The following is a 20,861-nucleotide window of genomic DNA, read 5'->3' as shown; positions in this document are numbered from 1 at the left end:
TTTCATCCACTCATGTATTCATCCAACAAGCAATGATTGAGATGATCCCAAGCTCCCATAACTGATCCACTCCTGCCTGCCTTCCCCTCCAAATATCCCTGACCAGCACTCTCTTTTCTCCCCGCTCTCCTGGCCCCACCATTTCCAGGGTACATCTTATAATTCCTGGGATTAAAATTTGCCCTCTACAAAATGTCCCAGGATCAAAACTCATCATCAATCCACCATGGCTGAGACCAGAAGGACTCAGGGGTCTGGTTATGCCTCCAAGTGCCCTGACCACCTATAGGAAGTGCATAGAGAGAAGGAAGGAGGGATGACCCAGCTTTATTCACCAGCTTTATTCTTGGCCATCCTGAGAGCTGCCCCTAGCAACAGAGGAGCAGTATGATGGGCTGGAAGGCATAAAGCAGCAGACGCAGGGAGAAGTTCAGTGAAAGGCAGCAGAGCAACACAGGAGGGCTGAGGTGACCAGGCCCAGAGACAGACCCTGTAGCAGATGGCTGCTGTCCAGGCCTGGCTGCCCCTCCTCCCCTGGTCTGCAGAGCCCGCCCTCCCAGGCCGACCATTTCGGTCAAGGCATTGACCTTCCTCAATTTTCCCAGATGAGAGACACTGGGAACCTGGGGCAGAATCAGGCAGAGCATCTGACTCCCTCTCCTGAGAGGACTCCCTTTTTTATCCTCTCCTCCACTGTCAGAAACAGATTTGGGCTGGAATGGCCTGGGAGGGTCCACACCTGCTGCTTCTACCTGTGCTGCTGCTGCTCCTGGCCTCAGGTGACATGGAAGGAAAGAGGGCAGGGGGTACAAGGAGTGGGATGAAGAATGAGTGGGGCAGGGAAGCAGCGTGGCTCTGTGACCAGAGGACAGAATTTAGGGGCCCTCTTCCATGTGTGGGCATCAGAAGTAGTTCCCTCTCCCCTTCCCAAGCCTGTGATGGGGGAGGTTGGGTCCCTTCAGAGCTCTGACCTTGGTATCTTTCTGCAGGTTCCTGGGTAAAGGGCACCATGCCTGAAGAACTTCACAAACACACAGGACAGACCCTTCTCCTGCAATGCCAGTACTCACCCAAGACAGGACCCTATCAGTCCAAGACCTGGTGTCAGCAGACATCTCCAGATTGGTGTACCATACTTGTCACCAGCTCCAAGCCCCGGACAGCAGTTCAGAAGTCTCGTTACACAATCTGGGATGAGCCCGACGCTGGCTTCTTCAACATCACCATGATTCAGCTGACACAGAACGACTCAGGATTCTACTGGTGTGGAATTTACAACACTTCCAAAAAAGTCATCACTGTTCTTAGAGATATCAATCTGGTGGTGTCTCCAGGTGAGCGCTTTTCTTGAGGAAATACCTCTGTGCCACCCCCCACGGACCTGAAGGAAATGTCATGCCCCCCCTCCCATGCCTCTATCATCCCCCATCCTGCCAGGTCTTCTGCTCTGACCCAAGGGGAGCAAAGATTCTGTCCCTAGACATGGACTCTCACCTCTCCTTCACCCAGCACATCCTGGCCTCAACTGTTGGGAAGATACCCCCAGAGATCCCTGGACAGAGACACAGTCTGTCTGTCATTCTGCATCTCTCTTCGTGTTACACAGGCACACCCGCAACTCTTCTTTTCACACACACACACACACACAAAAACACACACACACCCCCACAGCTCTGTTATGCAGATCTGAGGCACGGGACACTCCCGGCCTAAGACATCCTGAGGGTCTGGCTCTGGGCCCCTACCTCCTCTCATGTATGGGGTAGACCCCACTCTCTTCTGGGCCCCTGGAGAGTCATTGTCTGCTTTTTTCTTTAGCCCCAACAACGTCTCCTATGTGGACCTTCCCCTGGCTCGCAACAAGCACAGGTAGGTTGGAGGCCTCGGTGGGGGGAGATTAGAAGGGTCACCAGGCAGCTTGGGAGCCTCAGATTCAGGGAAGGGGAAACCAGGGAGGACTGCCTCTGAGGACTGATCTCCTGGGGCCTGGGCCAGTGGGAAGCTACCTTCAGGGCCCACTGACTCCCAGGGAGAGAAACATGCACTATCTGATGTGATCAGAAGATCGCTATGTTCTCATGATGATGGGCGGGTGTCCCTAGAGGGGAGTCCATATGGGACACCTTGCACACATGTGTCCCAGCCCTCCTGCCACTGGCCCACCAGCATGGAGAGGACAGTGCCAGACTTAACTTTAGCTGGATATGGAGATTTCAGGCCTCAGTTACCCTTAGCCTGAGGGACCCTTAGGAGCTGCCTCTGGTCCCTCTCCCCTTCCTCTCACACTTTTGGGACCCAATCCCATTCTTTATTCTGGTCCCCTGGGCAGCCACTGTCTTCTTTGTGTCCTCCTTAGTTCTGATCACTTCTCCAGAGGGGACCTCTGGCCATCCCTCCATCAAGGGCTCTGAGACCAGGTAGGTCAGAGGTTTTAACAATGGGAGGGAGGTCTTGGGAAGGGAGGCCTGATTAGCTCATGAACCTTCAAATCAGGTCCAGGGCACGCAAGGATCCTTCTCTGGTGGGTTGGGTGGGTTGGGGCATAGGTTACAGCTGTGGAGCCCCCAGGCCATGACTCCAAGTTTGGTAGAGAGGAAAGGGGAAGAGGATGCAGGTTGTTAATTGTGGAGGAACCATGGAAAAGACAGTTCAACATGGATTTCTGCAATGAGACAAAATGGAATCCAGAAAATGTGGAAACTGGAGGCTGTGTTGGTGTGTTGAAGGGTGAATGTGAATAGAGTGACTGCAGCCTGGGGCAGATGGTGGCTGGAGAAGTCAGCCAGAGAAAGATGAGAGGAATGCTCTTAAATTCTGCTTCTATCCCTGTAGTCATGGGTTTTGAGGCCATCATGGCCTCCCCTTCACTGTAGGAATAGGCTGCAATAGACTAGGTCACAGGTGCTCTAGGGGACCATGGAGCACAGCAAAAGCCATGAGCGACTGATGAAAATAGACAACCAACTGCCAGAGCATTTGCTCCCTAGCCCTCTCCTGCAAACTCCAGCACAGGTGGATTACAAACAGACTCTCTCTCTCAGGGAGTTTGAAGGTGAAACTCTAACCAGAGAACAAGCGTGGCAGCTAATGGGGGTCCCTGGGGTCTTGTGCTCTAGGGCAGTGGTCCCCAAGCCTGTTAGAAATTGGGCCATATATTAGGGAGTGAGTGGCGAACCACTGGAGTTCATCTGAATTACAGCCTCTTTCCATAGCTTGCATTACCACCATCTGAATTACAGCCTCTTTCCATAGCTTGCATTACCACCTGAGCTCCGCCTCCTGTCAAATCAGTGTCAGCATTAGATTCTCATAGTAGCATGAACCCTGTTATGAACTGTGCATGCAAGGGTTCTAGGTTGCATGCTCCTTATGATAATTGAATGGCTAATGATCTGTCACTATCTCCCATCACTCCCAGATGGGACCATCCAGTTGTAGGAAATCAAGTTCAGGGCTCCCACAGATTCTACATTACGTTGAGTCGTATAATTATTTCATTATATATTACAACATAATAATAATAGAAATAAAGTGCACAATAAATATAATGTGCTTTAATCATCCTGAAACCATCCCAACTCTCAGGTCTGTGGAAAATTTGTCTTCCACAAAACAGTTCCCAGGTGCCAAAAAGGTTGGGGACTGTTGCTTTAGGGCTTTTTCCTCTCATTTTTAATCCTCAATGGCTAGAGGATTTAGTCTTCCATTATTCCCCATTACCAGATCCGTATCTAATACGCCCAGTGGAATCTGAATTCACAAGCCAAAATACCTAGGTTTCTTAGTAGAAGCACTACCTTAAAAGAGTGGCAACACACCCAACAATAGAAACCTGTGAAGCAGAACTATGGGAACTGCCCATTCCCCAGGAACTGAAGTACCTATCATCAGTCTGGCTAAAAAGGTGAAGGGAAACATGACCTATGTGGATCATGAGGATGATCCATTGGAAAAAAAGAGCCAAATGCTAATCATAGTTGTGAAAAATATTATAGACCACAATATATGTGATGAAGGATGGCCGTGGCTGGCCAGTGAGCTGTAGGAAGTTGAGGAATTCTCACAGAAGTTCCTGGAAAGAACTGGACATTTAAAAATCAAAGAGAAGTCAGGAGACATGAAGGAAAAGAGTAGATGTACTAATGTATGGGTATCAAGAACCCCTGTGGGAAATAAAGGATGAAAGAAAGAAATATTTGAAGAAGGAATCCAGGAAAGTTTTTCAAAATTATAGAAGAAAAGACCTCAAATTGAAAAGATTCGTACATTGCCAAATAGGGGAAAACAGCCAACACACACACAAAAAATACCTCTACACCCATTATGTAAAACGGAAGAACTTAAAAAGCAGAGGGAAATGTCTGAACGCTCTCAGATCACCTACAAAGGAACACGAATTAGACTTCTTAAGAGGAACACTAGAGAAAAGAAGACCATTGAGTAATATTTCTAAAGTACTAAAGAAAAACTTTGTATCCAGTGTTTTGTATTCAGCCAAATTGTCACTCCAATGTGAAATCATAAAACCTCTGGATTCTCAAGGCCTCAGAAGGTTTGCCACATGCAGAGATCCCCATTGAAAACAGTCCTGGAGGAAGGACTCAGCTAGGATGAAAAATAAACAATGGAGACACTGCTAGAAGTGAGGGAGTAAGTGTGCCCAGCATCTTGGGAAAGTTTATTTTTATCTTTTTTAATTCATAGAAATGGCAGCTAAGAGCAAAATGAAGAACAAGAGAAAATACATTCATGGTCATTGAAAAATAACATTCTAGACCAGCAGTCCCTAACCTTTATGGCACCAGAGATTGGCTTCGCAGAAGACAATTTTTCCATGGACTTGGAGGTGGGCGGTGGTTTCAGGATGACTCAAGTGCATAACATTTATTGTGCACTTTATTTATTTATATTATTATTACATTTTAATATATAATGAAATAATTATACAACTCACCATAATGTAGAGTCTGTGGGAGCTCTGAGCTTGTTTTCCTGCAACTAGACAGTCCTATCTGGGGGTGATGGGAAACAGTGGCAGATGATCAGGCATTTGATTTTCCTAAGGAACATGCAACCTAGAACCCTCACATGCCCCGTTCATAATGGGGTTCATGCTACTACAAGAATCTAAAGCCACCACTAATCTAACAGGAGGTGGAGCTCAGGCAGTGTTGAGTGCGATGGGGAGGCTGTAAATACTATGAGGCTTCCCTTGCTCACCAGCCACTACCCTCCTGCTGTGCAGCCAGATTTCTAACAGGCCAGGAACTGGTACTGGTCTGTGACTCAGGGGTTGGGGACCCCGTTCTAGACAATATCAACATGGGGTGAGAAGGAGAGACCAGAAGCCCATGAAAGGATGGTTGGGTATTTGTCTCATGAGAGGCAATATGTAGATATTGATAAGCTCAGTGTAGCAATTGTACTAAACCAATGTGGATAAGAGTCTTCAGGTTAAGTCAAGAGAATGTATACCCTTTCATCCAGCAAAATAAAACTCTAGCCAAAGGAAAACTGGAATCGAATTTTTTTTAAATAAAGCACAATAAATGGAAAAAGTGAAATAAAAAGGTAGAATTACGTCCTAACATAAATGCAATTCCAATAAATTTAAGTGAATTAAACTCACAAAATAAGGACAGGGACACTTTGAGTTTTAAAAATTGCAATATTATACTATCTATAAGAGATACACACACAAAAAGATTTTAAAAGTTTAAAAGTTAGAAAAATATATTTGACTATTAGGAAACAAACTGTTCTGGCACTCTTAATATTGAATAAAATAGAATTTAAGGTAAAATATTATGTCTATAACGTTTGCTTATAAAAAAGACAAAGATATGTAATATATACTGATGAAAGACACACTTGAATATGAAAATAGACCCATCATAAACGTGTATGTGCTTACATTTTGGCCATGAAATATATCAAGCAACAATATCAGAAATGCAAGAAGTAAATTATTAGCCATTGTAGTTGAAGGCTCACATACCTCTCAGAGGATCAAAGACCAATGAGACAAAACTAAATACAGGGGTTTAAGTTTTAAGCCAAATAACTAATAAATTCCAGTATAATACCATCATATGTTTATCAATATGTTACATATTTTATGAGATATTTATGATAATATAGGATACATATAAACTATACTTTTAAACATATATTTTCAAATATATAAAAATGTAGTTACAGATTGAAAAATGTTCTAAACTATATAAACCTTGTTTTAAATAGTTTAATAATATATAATAGGGTTCATGCTACTACAAGAATCTAAAGCACCACTAATCTAACAGGAGGCGGAGCTCAGGCAGTGATGAGTGCGATGGGGAGGCTGTAAATACTATGAGGCTTCCCTTGCTCACCAGCCACTACCCTTCTGCTCTGCAGCCAGATTCCATATATTATGTATGTTTTATAAAATACAGTATTCACAAATATAAATAGTGTATAAGTACACATATATATGTTTATAACCCTCTACATAATAAAAACAGATAGTATACGTTCTTTCAAATACATGGAATGTATTTACAAAAGGACACCTTGTATGAGGACACATAAGAAGTGTGAAGAAATTCTAAAGAATCAGTATGACACAGAATATATTCTCCAAACCTAACGCAATGACATTAGGAATGCATAAGAGAACTAAAGATAAAATAGCACTTTTCAAACTATTTACTAATACATTCATATATGAATGTTTAAGTATGCAATAAAATATACTTTTATAATATGACCACTATATATCAAAAAGTATGAGGCATACAATATTAGGGAGTAATCAGTACCTTTGAATACATTTGTTGGAAAACATGAAAACTTTCAAATTAATGAGCTAAGGAAGCATCTCAAGAAGATGGAACGTGAGCTTCAGAGCAAGCCCAAATAATCATGTAATTGAACGATTGAGAAAGGAGACCAAAGAAATTCATAATTCATTCTTTAAAAGTTTACTAAGATAGACATGTTCTTGCCAAGACAAAAGAAGATAAAAGAAGATAATGAATAAACAACAAATCGAAGAAAAAGAAGAAAATAACCACACACTCATTCTACAGAGATTTTAAAATAAATAAATCCTGAATAAAATCTTGTTGTTTTAAATCCTAGAAGCACACAATTTCATAACAATATGAACTGCCAAGATTAACACAAGAAGTAACAGATTTCAATAGATTAATAAATAGGAAAACTGAAATGGTTGATGAGACCCATCCTCACAGAAAATTCAAGACTCACATGGTTTTCAGGTAACCCAATTTTTAAAGAAACATTTGATTTATATTTCATACTAGATGTTGCAGAAAATAGAAAAGAAGCAAAAATGGCCCAGGTCATTTGAAGAGGTTAGTGTCATCAAAATCTCAGAACTAATTAAAGGTGATACAAAAAAATTACATTACAGGTTCATTTATCTGATGCACATGGGGTCAATTCCCAAATTACCATTAGCTAACTGAATTCAAGAGTGCATTGAAAAGAAGACTGATTATAACAGAGGAGAGTTTTATCACAAAACAAAAAGGATTGTTCAACTTTACAAAATCTGTTAATATAAGTCAACCAAATTCATAAACTACAGGAAAAAAGTCAACTGCTGCACAAAAAACATTTGGGAATATTTGGCACATTTATGTTATATGAAAAAGCTCTTAATAAAATACAAATAAAAACAGAAAACTTGGTAAAGATTGTACACCAATGATTACAATAAAGATTACTTATTGGAGGTATAAACTCAAATTAAGGATTTTCACAGCTACCATAAATGTCTTCTAAAATATTAGAGGTTCTGATCAATGCTTGAAGGAAAGGAAAACAGGTTACAAGAAAGAAGATTAGACAAGAAGAGGAAAAACTGTCATGACTTGCAGATGATGGGATCATCTACCCAGAAAAAGAATGAGAAACAACAAACTGTTAGATGTCACAAGAGAGTTTAGCAAGGCTGCCAGAGACAAAATCAACTGACATACATTACAAATAGATTGGTATGAGGAATAATCATTTAGAAAAATAAGATAGTTTTCATTACAGTCACAAAGTCTATAAAGTTTCTAGAAAGAATTAATTTAACCAAGACCTATTTGGAGAAAAGTATAAAATGCTAAAAAATGACACGTGATCTGAATAAATAGAAATAATCCATGACTTTGGAAGAGGCAATAACATTGTAAAGATGTCAATTTCTCCCAAATCAAAGAGTCTTTAAATGTAATCCCAAACACAACTTGTACTTTTGTAAAGAACTTGAAAAATTTACTCTAAAATTATACGAAAAAAAGAATATACATGAGTAGCTAAGTCAACCATGAAAAAGTGAAAATAAAAAGAGCTCAGTGACTTTATTATATATTAAGTAACACTGAAGCAGAAAGTTACTGAGGCTACAAGAGAAAAGCAGATTTGCTGGGACAGGGTATTCCTAGAATCAGAGCTAGGCAGGCCAGGAGTGGGGACTACACAGAGGGGACCAGGGAGGACCCCTGGGACCAACAGACAGGAGGTCTAGGTCTGTGCTGTCACTGCTCCTAAGGGTCTGGTCAGGTCCTGTGCAGTCTCTAGGCCTCATTCCCTCAGGTGTGATATCTTGGCTTGTCTTGAAGATGCACTTGGCTCTGATTCCTAAGAGGCTCCTGATGGTCCGGTCCTACCTGACCTGGTTAGGGAGAATTCCTGCTCCCCTGGCTCTATCCCTCCCCTTACCTGAACTCTAATCCCTTGCTCTTCCCCTGGCCAGCTTTTTCCTCCATTCAAGACTTTGAGGTTCCTTCTGACCAGATCCCCTCTCAGTCCCAGATATCTCTGTGGCTCCTACCCCACGCCCCTGTGTCACAGTCAGTTCAGGGTGAGCCCCTCTACAAACAGCTCCAGCCACAAAGGGCCTGCCTGGCTTAGGGACACCGCAGGAGGTGGTGACATCCTGGCCCAAGTCCATCCTCCTTTCTCCTTCTTCCCTGCAGGAAATCAAGTGTCCCTGCCTGCCTTGGCTCAGGTGGCCCGTTTGCTGGTCTCTGTGCTGTGTGGACTCCTCATGGCCAAGTGCCTGATGCTGTGAGTCCTGTTTGTGTTTCTGACCTGCAGGTGCTACAGGTGAGAGGGGCCTGGATTTGGTCTGGGGGGCAATAGAGCTGGGGCCGGATTCTGTTCCTAGAAAGATGGCTAGGAAGAAGCAGCCAGATCACAGAGCCAGGAAAAATGACAGCTGGGAACAATTTAAATATGTTTCCTTGCAATCTCTGCCTTCCTGCAGACGCAGACCTTAGAAAGAGACAGAGGCTTTCTGGGAGTCCCATCCCAGGGCTCTGCCTCTGTCTTTGTCCTAAGAGGAAAAAGACCAGGAGGACAAAGCTGAGAGTGCCTGGGTAGAAGGTTTAGGAGACAGGAAAGGAAAGGGAAGGAAGCAGGGGACTGGGAGAAGTGGGGGGAGGGGCGGGAAAAGGAGTAACAGGTAACAGGGACAGGCTGAGACAAAGGATCAGAAAAACATCACTTCCATTCATGACTTTCCCCCTCTTGCCCCGTCTGAGGACAGCAGTGACAGAGGTTTCTGATTGTCCCAGCACAGTCTTGTCCCAGGACCCTTGGGTGCATGAGCCACAGCTTGGATCCAGGATGAATTCCAGTTCTTCCCCTGCCCAGCTATTGGGAGCTGCCCTAAGCATCAGGCCCCACCTCCCCATGAGGAAAGGCCAGCACTAAGCCTGTTGGAGAGAACTTTCAGCTCCCTATCTCCCCGGTGGCGACCGCTCACCCCTGCCCTGAACCCTCTTAGATCTACTTCCGCTGCCCTGCCTTCTGCCATTGGGAAGATCTGGGGCGGGGCTTTCTGCATCCGGGTCAACGCCCAGCTCAGCATCTTCAGCAGCGCCTGGTGTCCTCTCCAGCACTCTGTGGTTCTCTCAGCCCCGCCCCGGCAGGTCTCCAGGATCCCTCACATTTTCCCTGTTTGTTGCCTGTGGTCTGCCCGAGAGTCCTATGAATTTCCTCTTGTGCTTAATTAAATTCAGCCTCTGAACTGGAATGTGTCAGGGGCAGCTGAGCAAGAAAGCAGGTGTATCCCCTCACCTTCCTCCTCTCCCACCTCAGATATCCTAAATGAGAGAGAAATGACTTAAAAATAAATGATAAAATTGAAACTAAGAAAGGCTGTAATCAGCAGACTGAAAGCTGAGGAAGATCTAGAAGTAAAAGAAAAAATAAGATGAGTTAAAATGACATGAGCAGGAGACTCAGTAGCCTAAAACAGGACCCAGAACATTCATCCATAAATGGAATCTGATAATCTGGGGCCCATATTCTGTTTGCTTAACATGTGAGATTCATAGCCTAAAAGAGAAAATCAAGTTGAACTAACGGTAATTGACGGTGGGTGAAAGATAAATGTTTTAGGGAACAGAAGAGGAGCACACATTTATGAAGCAAGAATAGGTACAGTCATTTTCCAACTAACATCTAGTGAGACTGGGATTGCCAACTCAGAATGGGGGTCCACCATGAACAACCAATTTGAGGTACTGGTGCATAGCAGCTGAATGCCAGCCCTGAAAAAGACCACTATAAATAGAGCGCCATTTTCTTTTGCTCTTTTGGGGACGTGGCATCAAACAAAAGTCTCTTCATGTATATCTCAGCTCCTGCCGCATGATCATCACCTATCTGTGAGAGGCATCACTTTTGCTTTGTTTCTTTATTTTTTTAATCCCCATTCCTTATTTCCACTTGCCTTCTTCTCCGAAGCAACCACTCTAATGCGTTTGGCATGTAACTTTAAATTTGAATGTATTCTTATAAAACATGCAGTATTTTTTTTCTGTGACTATGTTTAAACTTACTTAGAAGAAATCGTGATAGACCTTTTTCATATGCTTGTCTTACTCCTTGCTGGGTGCATATACACAGCCCACTTTTTTTCAGTGCTTATTACATTGTGTTCATATCCCATAGTGCATCATTCCGAACCCAGGGTGCATGTGCTTTTTTGCCTTCACTTCTTTATATCGTAAATAATGCTGTGATGAATACCCTCCTTCAGGTTCTCTTGTGGAATCATGTGAGACTTCCTTTAGGACTTATACACAGGTGGCATCAGCTGGGTTGTAGGATCTCAGACATCTAATTAATACTGCCAGCTTGTGTTACCTGAACCAAGAATCTAGACACTAGCGATTATGTGTTTTCTTTGAGTCTATGTGAAGCACATAGCACAACCCTTGGAATGGTATTGCCAATTAAAAAAAAAAATGGACGGCAAAAATAAATGTAGCTGAGTGATGCTACGTGGGGCTAGATATGTGATTATCTCTACTTTTGTGTATGCTTGGAAATTTTCATAATTAAAATGATACCTAAAATTAAACAATTGTGTCTTGAAGCCACTGCTATTTGGTTTTCAGTCGTATGTGGCTGACCCCAATCCTTTCTTGATTTATTGAACTTTTACAACTGCAGTCGGTTGGGAAAAGTTCACTTGTAGTATGGAAATATTGAGCTTCACTTAAAGAACATTGGTAGTGGGATAAAAATGGACTAAATAAAAATAGGTCTTCTTTAATCAGATGCTAAGAGCTAGCATTTAGCTATAACTTTTAAATATTTTTTCTTAACATCCTTGGCCTCAAAATTGTCATAATTCCCTTAACCACAATTTTCAAGCAGGTGGTAAATTCTGTGTCATAAGCTAACATCTAAAAAAAAAAATGTATCTTTCTTTAAAATTTTGAACATTTTTTATTGTTTTCTTATCTTCATAGTGTTGCTATGGAAATGTCTGATAATAATCTGATAGTTATTCATCTTTACTGACCAATTTTATCTCTGGAACATTTTATAATTTTCTTTTTGAAATTTTTATTACAATGTGTTTAATGTGGGGTAATTATCCGGTTTGTTTTTTTTTTCTTTTTCTTTTTCTTTTTTTTGGGGGGGGCGAAAAAGTGGGATAAGAGTCAGGGAGTGGTTGGGAAGCCCGGCGACAAAAGGCAGAAAGAGGGAAGGAGCAGGGAGCCAAAAGCCTACATCACCTGGTATTCCCAGGCGGAATCCCATCCACCTACTAACCAGGCCGACCCTGCCTGGGTCATGCCTCGGGCGCCTTGAGGGTGGTATGACCATAGAGGCCAGCAGTGGCCCCTGGCTGCCCCAACAACCCGCCGTGCTGCAGTGGCGGACCCCCACGAGGAGGTCCCGGGCTCCCGCGGACACGCAGGTGGGCAGAAAAGAGGGAGAAGAGTCAAGGGGTGTTTGGGAAGCCGGGCGACAAAACAAGGAAAGATGGAGGGAGCGGGAAGCCAAAAGCTTGATTATCCATTCTATTTGGAACTCTCTGAACACATTCAATCTGGTGTCTTACATATTTGTTTAATTCGGAAAAATCCTTGGTATTATTTTTTCAAGTAGTTATTCTACTCCATTTACTCCTTTTTCTCCTTTAGGGACTTCTTTGAGGAGATATTGACGTTTCTATTTCTATCCTCCATACCTCTTAATGTTTCTCTTACACTTTCTGTCACTTTATTCCTTCCTACTGCCTTTAGGGAGCTCTCCTTGACTCTTTCCCTTATGTACTCATTCTTCTGCCAGTCATTGCATTCAGAGTTTTCTTTCAACAATGATCATTTTCTTAATCAATATTTCTAATGTTTTCTTCTTCATTATTGCTTGCTCTTGTTTCATGCCTCTAATATTGTCCTGAGAATATCTACTATGCTCTGAGAATATCTACTATGCTTCTTTAAATCATTGTTCTCCCACTGGTTCTGCTTTCTCTGTAACAGATTGTTCAATTTGTTTCTCTATAAGAAATTTGTTCAATTTGTTATCTTTTATAGCATTTGGTAATTTTTCTTGTGTTCTCATCTTTTATTCCCTTCCCACCCTTTTTTTTTTTTTTTTGAGGATCAGTGAATTACTACAGATTTCACTACCTAAGGAAGCCCCAGAGGTAAATAGAGTTGATGAGTTTGCCATAAACCGTCCAAATATATAGATACACTTACTATATCACAAAGATAGCCATTCACATCAATGAGTTTATTTAACAATGAAAACAGCATATGTTTAACTATTTGGAAAAAATTAAATGCTACCCTCTTTTCATACTATAATCTAAAATAAATTTTAAGTAGATCAAAGAATTAAGTGTTAAATGAGAAAATATTAAATAACTAAAAGAAACAACTCTATAAGGATTCAATTCTAGTAAGGACGGGCATAAGCAGCCAATATAAGAGAGACAGAAATCATAAAGAAAAAAGGCTGAGAGATTTTCCAAACTTAAATTTTTAAAACTAATCTGTGTCCAAAGTAAGTCATAAAGAAAATAAACAAGAAAAGAACAAACTCAGTAGAGTTTTTTGGAATTAAACTAGAAATCAGTAGCAGAATAACAAAAGGATATTTGGGAACTAAAAACTATAATAACCAAAATTAAAAGCTCACTAGATGGACACTATAGGGTAGTAGAAATGAGAGGATATAATTAGTGAACTAAAAGACAGATCAATAAATTTACTCAGACTGAACAGAGAGAAAGCAGACTGAAAATAATTGAACAAAACCTCGGCTATCTGTGCGACATTACCACAAGAGCTAACTTTTGCATCATCAGAGTCCCAGAAGCAAAGGAGAAAAAGTGTGGGACTAAAAAATTATTCGAAGAAATGTCTGAGCTTCTCAAATTTGGTCAAAGACATAAAGTTACTGATCCAAGAAAGCTTTTGGGATGATGGCACCCTTCTCTCTTGATTATGGCATTGGATACCTGGAACTCTCAGAACTGTTCATTAAACAGGTGAATAGTACTGTGTAAATTAGACCTTAATTTTTTAATGGGAAAAATAAATGTAAAGACAAAATACACTGTTGTGTTAAGTCATTTTGGACATAAAAGTCTAATGTATACATATCTTTAATGACTTTGACCAATGCTTCCAAATTTCTCTTAAGAAAGGTTGAATCCTGTGCATACTTCCTCAATCAGTGAATGAGTGTTTGATTCCTTGTACCCTTATCAGCACAGTGATCCCAAGGGTCACAGTTTCGACGATCCCTGGCTCAGTGCTGGGCACACTGTATCGGTTTCATAGAAGCATGGATTGCAAGCGCATGAAGCCCCCAAAGCAACTTACTGTTCTAATGGGGGAAGGGATGAAGGAACATACTGTGTGTGTTGGGGAGGGAGATGACCTCTGAACTCAGGGAGCTCAGGAAGTTCTGAGGACTGGGTTGGAAAAAGGAAAGGTGAAGAAGGAAAACAAAACACATCTGTGAGCTGAGAGGTCTCAGGTGACAACTGTGTCTCATTCCTGTGCCCCCAGTGCCTACCTAGCCCCATGCATAGCAATGAGGTTGTGGGAATGAACAAATGAATGAATGAATAAGTGAGTGAATGAGTTGAGAGACTATAAAAGCTTAGGGTCAGCCGAGATAGACTTTGCTTGGAGCTTGGAGGGTCCAAGGTCAGTTTAAGATTGTGGCCGTGAAAGCTTGAGGACTTTTTGCTCTGAGTCCTGTTAAAATGAATGAAAATGGAGACCAGGCCTGAAGAGTCCCTGTGAAAAAAAAAAAAAAAAAAACAGGCCTCATAAGTGACCTCAACTTTGCTTGATTTGCAAACATCAGTGAAACTTAACTTGAGCTATTTCTTGTAAATGTGTACATTAAGGAAGAAAAGAACTTAAGCTCAACCAGTCAGAAGAAGCCAACAAGCTTATGTAGATAACTAGGGTCTTTCCAACAGGATAGGCCAAATAAGGGAACTGTATAACTGTAACCAATTAAATATTTTCTTCACTTTACTTGTCCTGCAGGAGTCTTCCCCTTGCATTCCCCCAGTGGAGCTCCTCAACCTCTTCTGCTTGGAGCTGCCTGATTCATGAATTGTTGTTTTCTCAAATAATCTGTTTAAAATTTTACTGTGCCTCAGTTTACTTTTTGACAGTCCCATCTAAGGAGTAGAAACGTGGCACTGGTGAGTAGGGGGAGCATACATAACCATGGGGGTCCAGCTAGGTCCCCACACACTGAAGGAGCAGATGGCACAGGTACTGGACATCAGAAATCAATGCTTCTGATTCTAGGCCTTGGGGTAAGTGAAGGGTGTGGTCTTGGGCAAAGTGCTGGGTCATTTCCACTGGAGCTGGAAGTAGCACAGGCGAGACAGGGTTGAGCAGGGGGAAGTTGATGGGGCTTTCCTGCGTGCTGACAGAGGCTGGAGGCAGGGGAGGAAGGGGCTCTTGAGATGAGGTGGGTGAGGGAAAGCACTGTGGTGGCTTTAGGAAGCCTGCCCAAGAGACTAGGACTCTAGAGGGAGCTGGTGATGAGTAGAGACGACAGAAGAAGAGGCAGGGAGAGGGATAAAGGAGACGCATGGATAGGGAAAAGGAGAGGCGGCTGGAGGGTGTGTGAGACTGTGTGCATAGACGTGTGTGTGTGAGAGAGAGAGAGAAAGCAAGACTGTGTGTAAGTGTGAGTGTATGTGCACTCACATCTATGTGTGAGAGTATAGGAACCCCTTCCACAACCCAAACTTTATGGGAAACCAAAAAGATTTCAAGTAAATCTGTAAGAGGTTATTTACAAGAGTGAATATGGCTGGGCATGGTGGCTCACGCCTGTAATCCCAGCACTTTGGGAGGCCGAGAAGGGCGGATCATGAGGTCAGGAGATCGAGACCATCCTGGCTAACACGGTGAAATCCTATCTCCACTAGAAATACAAAAAATTAGCCGAGTGTGGTGGCAGGCACCTGTAGTCTCAGCTACTCGGGAGGCTGAGTCAGGAGAATCGTTTGAACCCAGGAGGTGGAGGCTACAGTGAGCTGAGATCACGCCACTGCACTCTAGCCTGGGTGACAGAACGAGACTCCGTCTCAAAAACAAAACAAAACAAAAATGAATTCCCTGGGAATCCCTGAAGACAGAGCTTGTCACTCTCCCATCAGACTAGAAAATACCATGAGGAAAGGGGCTGTGTCTGAGGGATCTCCGAGTGTAAGTGCTGCGTATCCTCCATTAGACCTGGGGCTCCCTGAAGGATATACCTGCCTCCTCTATCGGACTGAAAGCTCCCTGAGAGGGGGGCCTGTGTGTCCCCCGTAATACTGGGACCTAGCTGTTTTCAGGGCCCGTTTACCTCCCTTCAGGCTGGGGAAAGCTCCCTGAGGATGGGGTTATGTTTCCCCATCAGTCTGGTTTTCATGACAGCAGCACAATATCCACCTCGCCCTTCACCATGATCTTCAACCTTCATGATGCCTTCTTCCTCTCCTCTTGCCAGAGCTTATTCAACAAGTCTTGTCTCCACAGGCCCCTCTGCTGACAGCGTATACACAAAAGTGAGGCTTCTCGAAGGGGAGACTCTGTCTGTGCAGTGTTCCTATAAGGGCTACAAAAGCCGCATGGATGGCAAGGTTTGGTGCAAAGTCAGGAAGAAGAAGTGTGAGCTTGGCTTTGCCCGAGTCTGGGTGAAAGGGCCCCGCTACTTGCTGCAGGACGATGCCCAGGCCAAGGTGGTCAACATCACCATAGTGGCCCTCAGGCTCCAGGACTCAGGCCGATACTGGTGCATGCGCAACACCTCTGGGACCCTGTACCCCTTGATGGGCATCCAGCTGGATGTGTCTCCAGGTGAGTGGGCTGCAGGGGCACTGGGACGGGTGGAGGGAGTCCTCCCTGCCCCACACTCCACTAACATCAGAGATAATAAGGATAATAATCCATTAATGGTCATGTTGCAGTGCCCTTATGGCACTATTCATGGCACTATTGCCACCATTTTACAGATGAAGATAATGAGACTTGAAAACCCAATGTGACTCTGAGCTTGTCTGGGGTCCCAGAGCTAGCAGGTGGCTGAGATGAGGTTCAAACTTGGCACTGTCTGTGCTGTGTTTTATTCACTCATTGCTTCAACATAATTCATTGAGCCCCTATTATGTGGCAGGCACTATTCTAGGCTCTAAGGATACAGTGGTGAGCAAAAACAGACACAATCTTGCTCTATAACAATTGCAAATAACAAATTTTTGTAAGAGAAAAAAAAAAAACACCAGTGAACAGGAAAGTAACTCAGTAATGCAGGAGCTGTGGAAGTACTGAGGATCAGAAAACACTTCCCTGAGCAGATGATACCAAGCCGACCCCTGAAAGGTGAGTGTTCTCCAGCCCTGTTGAAATCTGGGTGCTTTGAAGGGCACTTTGTGGCAAGGGCTGCATGTGCAAAGGTCCTGAGGTCAGAAGGAACTTGGCTTGTATAAGAAAGGCCTATTTGGCTAGGCGCAGTGGCTCACACCTTTAATCCCAGCATTTTGGGAAGCTGACGCGGGTGGATCATCTGAGGTCCAAAGTTTGAGACAAGCCTGGCCAACATGGTTGAAATCCTGTCTCTACTAAAAATACAAAAATTAGCTGAGTGTGGTGGTGCATGCTTGTAACCTCAGATACTCGGGAGGCTGAGGCAGGAGAACGCTTGGACCTGGGAGGCAGAGGTTGCAGTGAGCCAAGATCGCGCCATTGCACTCCAGCCTGGGCAGCAGAGTGAGACTCTGTCTCAAAAAAAAAAAAAAAAAAAAAAAAAAGCAAAGCAAAAAGGCTTATTTAGTAGCTCCATATTGAGTGCGGACAGTGATTGATGAGGCTGGGAAGTCAAGCAGCCCTGAAGCCTATGAGATAAAGTTTGGGTGATTTTAAGTACAAGAGGAAGTTATTGGAGAGTTAAGAGAGGTGTGTCCCAGCTTATTTTTAAGTATGTAGTGGCCACTTGTCAAGGATGGACTAGGAAGGGTATGAACACGGGCAGAGAGGCCATTGTGAGCACAGTGGACAGAGTTGCATCCCAGCCTGGAGGGCGAGGCAACCTCTGTAAAACACCAGTACCAGCCCTCCCAACATTTACAGGTGGAAAGCTGGTGCAGGAAAATATCAGCCAATACGTGTGCCATAGTAGGGGACAGTCCCAGGACAGTGACCTGGGAGCCTCGATTCTTCATCCAGGATGATCACCTCTATGGCGTCTTCACCATCACCATGACTGAGCTCAGAATAGAGGCCTTAGGATTCTGTGGGTGTGGAATCTCTAAATCCCCTGAGATCTCCATTGTCAGAATCATCTGCCTGGTGGTATCTCAAGGTAAGTTCTGTCCCTTGTTATTTGTGGGTCTCAAAGTTCCTGAATCACAAGGTGTTAAAGCTGGAGAGGATCCTAGAAATCTTCTCCTTCCACCTTCTCATCACTGAAAACTGGGGGCATGGAGAAGAAAAGCCCCTGGCCTAAGGTCACCTGCTGGCTGAAGGGCAGAGCCAGCCCCAGAATGCAGACCTGCTGGCTTTTGGTTCTTCCTTCCACATCATATATATTGCTCTTAACATTTTTGCTGCTACTAATAGGACTCCTCAATTTATTTGGAATAAGTTTAAAGCTTCCCCATGCTCAAGCACAAAGGGCTTAATGGTCCATTCCAGACATCCCTAGCCTTGGCCCTAACTCCCAGCATCCTCTCAAAGGGCTGTAGTCAAGAAAGATCACTGAGTAATGGAGTTGCAGGGGAGAAATATGACACAGGAGACAGCTAAACAATGAGGCTGACATGACACTTAGGGTGTGAGGCTGGGAGGTGTAGTAGCCAGGGGCTCAGGGGACCTGGATCCTCTCCCTGGACCTGCCCTTATCCGTTGAGAGTCATTAAGCTTCAAAATGAGAAGTTAGGGGTCACCACTAATCCTAAGACCCCTGGGCATTCCTCCTGAAATTAGAGTTGCCAAGCTCTCCTGCCTTTTTCTGTGATGGTCAGAAACAGTGGTGCTTTTTCCCTACTGCTGAGTGTGCCCAGCCACTTGGTCAAATGGGCACCTAGAGGACCCCAATAAGCTTCTCAGTCTTCAATGCCCAAGCTTTGGCTCAGTGCCCATTCCCTGGAGGGCAAAGGGCTAGCTAGGCCCTGGATGGGGACTCAAAAGCCTTGAGATCCCATCCTGAGCTGGAGGAGCCCACAGTTGGGCCAGAGAAACAGCATGTGAGGAAGGGTTATGATGCGAGGTGGTAGGTGGCATTAGAGAAATATGGTGGATGGAAGAATAATGAAAGAGAAAGGAGGGAGAAAGTTTAAATTCCTAGCACCAGGGGAATTCTAAGCCTAAGGAAAACAAAGTACATATTGAATACATTAATAAAAGATAACTTATAAAGCGATACGCCACAGTCATAGGTGAATACAAGGTAGAATGAATAATATAAGGTAAAATAATCAAGGATTTATTCCTGAAGAAGTTGGGGGCATATGGATTGATGAAGAATAGCAGGCAAGTGCAATCCAATAAAGTGAATAGCCTGAATATTTATTTTTTCTTCCTCTTTCTGCCTTTCCTCCCTCCCTCCTTTCCTCCTTTTCTTCTTCCTGACTCTAACCTAGGCTGATCATACACTATTCCTAGGTTATAGCAAAAGAAAACCCTGCTTCTTGGCCATGTCCATTTCCTTCCTGAGCTCCATTTACCCTAACACCTACCCATTCACCCACTCATCCATCTTTTCATCTACTTATTCTTCCTACATCCTATCCATCCCTCCACTCATCCATCTATTTATCCACCTACCCATTCATCCATCCACCCACTTCCAAATAGTTTATCCATTAAATCACCCACTTATCCATCCATCCATTCATCCAATGTGCCTTTTCACAGGTCTCTTAGGTACCCCTTTCTCCAATGTTAATCCTACCCAAAACTTGCCTCAGATTCCCACAGTTCTTCCTACTAGCACTAAGGTCCTGAGCCCACTGTATACCAGCCCAAGAACCGTGACCCAGCCTCCACCCAAGTTAACTGCTGATGTCTCCACTCCTGCCCACAGTCAACAGTAAATGTGGCAAATGTCATCAACTATGATTTCCCAGCCTCTGAGCCCTGGGTTTGGACACCAAGCCCTTTGTTCCCCAGTCCATGTGCTAAGAGGATGTGGGAGTGAGGGAAAGGGGAGGGTGGGGCAGGAGCAGACTTGAGTCACATTAGTCTGGGTAGAAATGTCCAGGGGAAGAAGGAGGTGGTGATGGAGAACAGGGGAGGCTCTCAGCCAGGCTGTCATTCTCCCTAAGTCACCTTCTTTGTTTTCTTGCAACCTGAGTATTAAGGAGAGGGAAATGGCATCTTCCCCAAATTCCAATGGAGCTCATCCAACCCCAGGGTCCTGATGAGTAGTGGGAAAGCACTCTGAGTGAGGGACCCTGGATCTAGTGTCAGCCTGTGACTTTGGGTGAGTCAGGAACCCTCTCTGGCTTTACCTTCCTTGACAATTCAGTAGGCATGCTAGAAACCCACAGCTGGAAGACATTGCTCACCTAACAGCTCTCAGCAGGAGCCACATGTTAGGACTAAATGCAATGTTTGGTTAGTTTAAAAAAAATACTGATGTGTATGTTCTCATACACAGACCAATAGAATCAGAATTTCTGGAAAAGAAGCCCATCTCAGTATTTTTTAAAAACACTTCAGAAAGAAACTCAGAGAGGAAAGGACAAACAGACTGAGGAAGGAGAAAGAATAAAAACTCTTTCTTTTGAAATAAAAAAAAAATTAATGCGATTTTTTTCCCCTTAAGAGGAAAATCTGCTTTAATTAAATGGAAACTATGATCCAAGCTACTTAAATGTAAAAGCACATTGTGCTATAAAATGTTTAATCTGTATTAATAAGAAGCTAAATTTATAACAAGGAACTGAATGCTTTTTAGTTGACTATTTATGTTGAGGCAAAAGTCTATAAAGCAGCATTTCCTATGATGGTGGAATGTTCTCCCTCCCTGTCCAACATGGGTAGCCACTAGCCATGCGTGATAATTGAGCATCTGAC

At 43.5% G+C, this 20,861-nt stretch overlaps 1 protein-coding gene across 1 annotated transcript; it reads left to right on the top strand.

The window, feature by feature from the left end:
• The first annotated feature begins 281 nt into the window (after nucleotides 1-281).
• Nucleotides 282-9,791, top strand: TREML4 (triggering receptor expressed on myeloid cells like 4). The gene is given in 6 exon segments (XM_015449422.3): nucleotides 282-779; nucleotides 1,004-1,334; nucleotides 1,819-1,869; nucleotides 2,357-2,417; nucleotides 8,979-9,017; nucleotides 9,019-9,791. Coding segments are annotated over 6 exon segments (711 nt in total). The 5' UTR covers nucleotides 282-605; the 3' UTR covers nucleotides 9,074-9,791.
• Nucleotides 9,792-20,861: the final 11,070 nt, after the last annotated feature.

Source organism: Macaca fascicularis, chromosome 4, assembly GCF_037993035.2.
Source record: "Macaca fascicularis isolate 582-1 chromosome 4, T2T-MFA8v1.1".
NCBI classification, from domain to species: domain Eukaryota; kingdom Metazoa; phylum Chordata; class Mammalia; order Primates; family Cercopithecidae; genus Macaca; species Macaca fascicularis.
This window is presented reverse-complemented; position numbering and strand designations above follow the sequence as displayed.